Source organism: Lycium barbarum, chromosome 10 (genome assembly GCF_019175385.1).
Source record: "Lycium barbarum isolate Lr01 chromosome 10, ASM1917538v2, whole genome shotgun sequence".
Classification (NCBI taxonomy): Eukaryota; Viridiplantae; Streptophyta; class Magnoliopsida; order Solanales; family Solanaceae; genus Lycium; species Lycium barbarum.
The window spans coordinates 36,242,284-36,246,517 of NC_083346.1; the positions used below are offsets into that span (position 1 = coordinate 36,242,284).

Genomic DNA, 4,234 nt, shown 5'->3' on the forward strand with positions numbered 1-4,234 from the left:
TGTGACTAGGATAAATGGTGCACAAAATTTGAATAGCTTTGCAATTGAAATCCCTCTCAGTATGTATTATATCATCTCCAAATTTAAAAGGATCCATGATACAAAACTCAGGAAAATTTCCAAGAAAACTGAAAATTTCCAAAATCCATACAGCATGTGTGCCTATAAAATAGTCATTACTGTTAGTGTATAAGGACTCATCATGTTCTCCTCCAAATGGACTTGAACATGCTGAGTGAAGAGAATCAGCACAGCACCAACTCAACATTTTGCCATTGTCACACTGTTGCAAGGAACCAGAAAAATTTGTTTCACACCAGCTGCCTTTGCTTGAATTAGCAATATACATCCATATTCCTCTAAATCCATCTTGAACCTCACAACACTTCTTCCTTGATGCCAAAACTGCAGTGGAATGTGCACCAGGTGCTAATACCACACACTGCAGCCTTGATACCAAAGAGTTCATGTGTGTACACTTTTTCTGCAGCTTTCATATTGAATCTATTAAAGGTCTCAGGTTCTCCAGGATTTCCATATGTGAATCCATGAAAAACCAGCAATATTGCCCTTTGGTACACTGATAGAACTGCATACTTATCATGTTCTGTGCAAGAATCAAAGTAGCATTACCCTCCTTTTCTTTGAAACACATCTGTTCCATATCATGACAGATTTGATCCAGATGATGAAACTTGATGCCTTGTACCTTCTTCCTACTGCATAGTTTATAACCTGTAAAAAAGAACACATGATTAGAAATAAAGATTCTCATCTTACTCTCCTCCAAAAGGACTTGAGTAAGATGAGACATGTTGGACTCCACACCAGAATCCATCCTCAATATCTTCTTTTTGTTCTGATTCTTAAATAGGGACACTGAAGTTTGTCACTATTAAGAATCTTTCTTCCCTTTGAATCCAGTTCTGCAAATGAGTTGATATCTACCTCTCCATGATCAAGGGCATAGTTAGCAAGATGATCATCCAACTGGTTACCCTCTCTCATAATATGCAAGACCTGTACCTCTGCATGGTCCATGATCTCTAATAGCTCCTCAACCACAAATGCAATGTTCCATGAAGGTTTCCACTCTCTATCCAAGATATTCTTCAATAATAAAGAATCAGTTTCCAGAATGAAGGAGTAAACATGTTTGGACAAACAATATCTTGCAGCCTGCAGAAGTGCTTGTGCCTCAGATTCAGTATTTGTACATTCTCCCATTGTCCTAGGCTCTGCATGTATCAAATCTCCAGATGAAATTCTCACACAAAAGGCAAAGGAACTTCTACCAGGGTTGCCTCTAGTTGCCCTATCTGTGTTGCACTTCCAAATATCCCCAGGTGGAAATTTCCACAGGACCTTGGTGACTTGTAATTTTGGCACAAACTGTTCCAAAAATCTTCAGAATATCATGCCATCTATGTGAAACTGTTTTGATTCCAGGCTTCCTACTTCTCACCAATTGCTAAATATCAGTAGAAGCCTGATAAATAACTCTGCTAGTTGACACCTTGTCCCTATGCTTATCTCCATTTCATTTCTTCCAAAGCTGCCAAACTATGATAGATGGAATAACATAGAAAATATTCTGAAGTCTGGATGGAACATCAGCTGTCCACCACTGCATGATCACCTGATGCAAGTGCATACCATCAACATTTATTCCAGCTGCTGCACAAAAATATGTCCATGTTGCTTGTGCAGTTGCACATCTCAAGAATATGTGAGGGACAATCTCTTCCTTTGGTTCTACACAACAAGAGCACCTGGAAGGCATATGGTATCCCCAACTCTTTAATGCATCATCAAGAGGGACTTTGAAATGCCATACTCTCCACATCAGAAATGCTATCTTGAATGGAAATCCCTTGATCCAAATTTTCTTGTAAACCTCCTTCTTTTCACCTCTACTCCTTATATATTCCCATGCAGATCTGACAGTAAATTCTCCATTTGTCTCCAACATCCACCAAGGCTTGTCAATCTCTCCAGGTTTAGCAGGTGGCTTTACCTCAGCCAATATGTATTCAGCCAAGTCCTCAGGTAGATTGTTTCTAATGGCAGGTACATGCCACCTACCATCAGTAACAACATCAGAAACATTCTCAATGGCTTCATTACAATGAAATTCAGAAGGAACAATGAAGTATAATGGGCCTAGTCTAGTCCAGTTATCAAACCAGAATAATGAAGAACCCATTCTCAGCTGCCACCAAATTTGATGATCAATCATATCCCTAGCCTGCAACATTTTCCTCCATATATGAGATCCTTCTTTCCAAGGGACTAGGATTGGATTATTCTTCTTTAAATATTTGTTGCTCATGAAAGCAGTCCATAAGGATGGTTTAGTTCTGAAATTCCACCATAACTTAGCAAACAAAGCCATAGACATGTTTGCAAGTGATCTAAATCCCAAACCTCCTTCCTGCACAGGCAGACAAACCTTCTTCCATTTTGCCCAATGCCTGCCACTTTCACCTATATTGTTACTCCAGTAAAACTGAGCAAAGATCTTGTGCAACTTGTCAATAACAAATGATGGAGGATCAACAGCTGCCAACAAGTGCATAGGCATTGCCGGCAGTACATGCTGTAGAAGGACTGCCCTTCCTCCAAAGGACAAAAGTTTTCCTTTCCAACTCTGCAGCCTGTTTCTTACCTTTGCAATCAGTTCTGTGTAGAATTCAATCTTGCTCTTGCTGTAATATATAGGGCAACCAAGGTACATCAGAGGAAACTCCTTCCTAGAAATACCAGTTACCCTTTCCACCTTTTGAATACCTCTTCTTCCACCCCATCATGTAGGTATACAGAACTCTTTGCTTTGTTAATCAACTGTCCTGAAGCTGTTTCATATTCAGATAACACCTTCATGATCAAGCCAAGTGAAATCTCACATGATAATGAGAAAATGATGGTGTCATCTGCATAGGAAAGGTGATTGATTTTTGGACTCCACTTAGGCAAGCCAAAACCAGTAAACCACAAGTTATTATGCAAGGAATTTAAGGCCCTTGACAATACTTCAGCAGCTATGATGAATAGTGTAGGAGACAATGGGTCACACTACTTAACACCCCTAGTTTAATGAAAGAAACCATGTGGTTGGCCATTGATAAGCACAAAATACCAGTTATTCCCAACTAGTTCATATATGAAGCTGATGAACATCTCACAAAATCCCATTTTCCTCATCACATTTGTGAGAAATATCCATGACAGCCTATAATAGGCTTTTGTCATGTCAAGTTTCATCACTACATTAGGCACAACCTGATTCCTTTTCTTGGTTCTGAGTCTAATATCAGTAATAATCTCCCGTGTCAACAAAATATTCTCTACTATACTCCTACCCCTCACAAATCCTGCTTGATTCTGTGAAATCAATTCAGGCAGTAGGTGAACCATCCTTTCATGTATAACTCTAGAGAAAATATTATTAACAATGTTGCTCAAACTTATTGGTCTTATATCACCAAAGGTCTGAACATCCTGCTTCTTAGGCAAAAGTACCAGATTTGTGTGAGTTATGTACCTTGGAAGTTCATGTCCTCTGAAAATATCCCACACCATATTGAATATATCCCCTCCAATAATGTCCCAACATGCTTGAAAGAACATGCCTGTGAAACCATCAGGCCCTCCAGCACTTGCATTAGTCAAACCAAAAACTGCATGCTTGACTTCTTCCATGGTAGGATCAGCAGTCAACTCTTCATTTTGATCATTTGTGACCATGATAGGTACTTGCTTCAAGATGTCAAACTGAGTAGGAACCACTGCTTCATGGAATTGAGCTTGATTGAACCTAACAGCCTCCTCAGCAATTTCATGTTCAGTCTCAAGCCATTGACCCTGAGAGTTCTGAATTCTTTTCAACTGCAGCATTTTCCTCCTTCCTTTAACATGTGCATGAAAGAATTTATAATTTTTATCCCTTTCTTGGAACCAGGTCATACCAGATTTTTGCTTCCAATATTCCTCCTCTATATGCAAAATGCTCTTGTCATCTCAGCTTGTACTTTTTGAAGTTTCTCCCTATTGGCATGAGAAGGATCTGCCTCAAACAGTGCCTCGTGAGTTTTGATGACTTCTTCAAGATTAGTGATAGTCTGGAAAAAGTCACCATAAGTTGTTTTACTCCACTGAGACAACACCTTCTTCAACTTCTTAAGCTTGACATTAAAGGTCATGAAAGAATTAGCCACCACATTTGTCTTCCAAT

General features: G+C 39.3%; 1 protein-coding gene across 1 annotated transcript; it reads right to left on the minus strand.

The window, feature by feature from the left end:
• Positions 1–493: 493 nt before the first annotated feature.
• Positions 494–3,966, minus strand: LOC132612936 (uncharacterized). Its single transcript, XM_060327006.1, has 6 exons — positions 3,108–3,966; positions 2,771–3,041; positions 1,640–2,708; positions 949–1,392; positions 781–865; positions 494–735 (listed from the first exon to the last, which is right to left on the minus strand). Exons 1-6 carry the CDS (start codon positions 3,964–3,966, stop codon positions 494–496), a joined length of 2,970 nt encoding a protein of 989 aa, XP_060182989.1.
• Positions 3,967–4,234: the final 268 nt, after the last annotated feature.

Excerpts from the sequence above, each read along its gene's own strand:
- LOC132612936 (XM_060327006.1), bottom strand. The coding sequence starts at position 3,966 with ATGACCTGGTTCCAAGAAAGGGATAAAAATTATAAATTCTTTCATGCA. Across the intron at positions 2,709-2,770 it reads GTATTCAAAAGGTGGAAAGG|CAAGAGCAAGATTGAATTCT; the intron begins GTAACTGGTATT and ends TATATATTACAG. Across the intron at positions 1,393-1,639 it reads ATGGTATGCACTTGCATCAG|TTTGTGCCAAAATTACAAGT; the intron begins GTGATCATGCAG and ends TTTTTGGAACAG.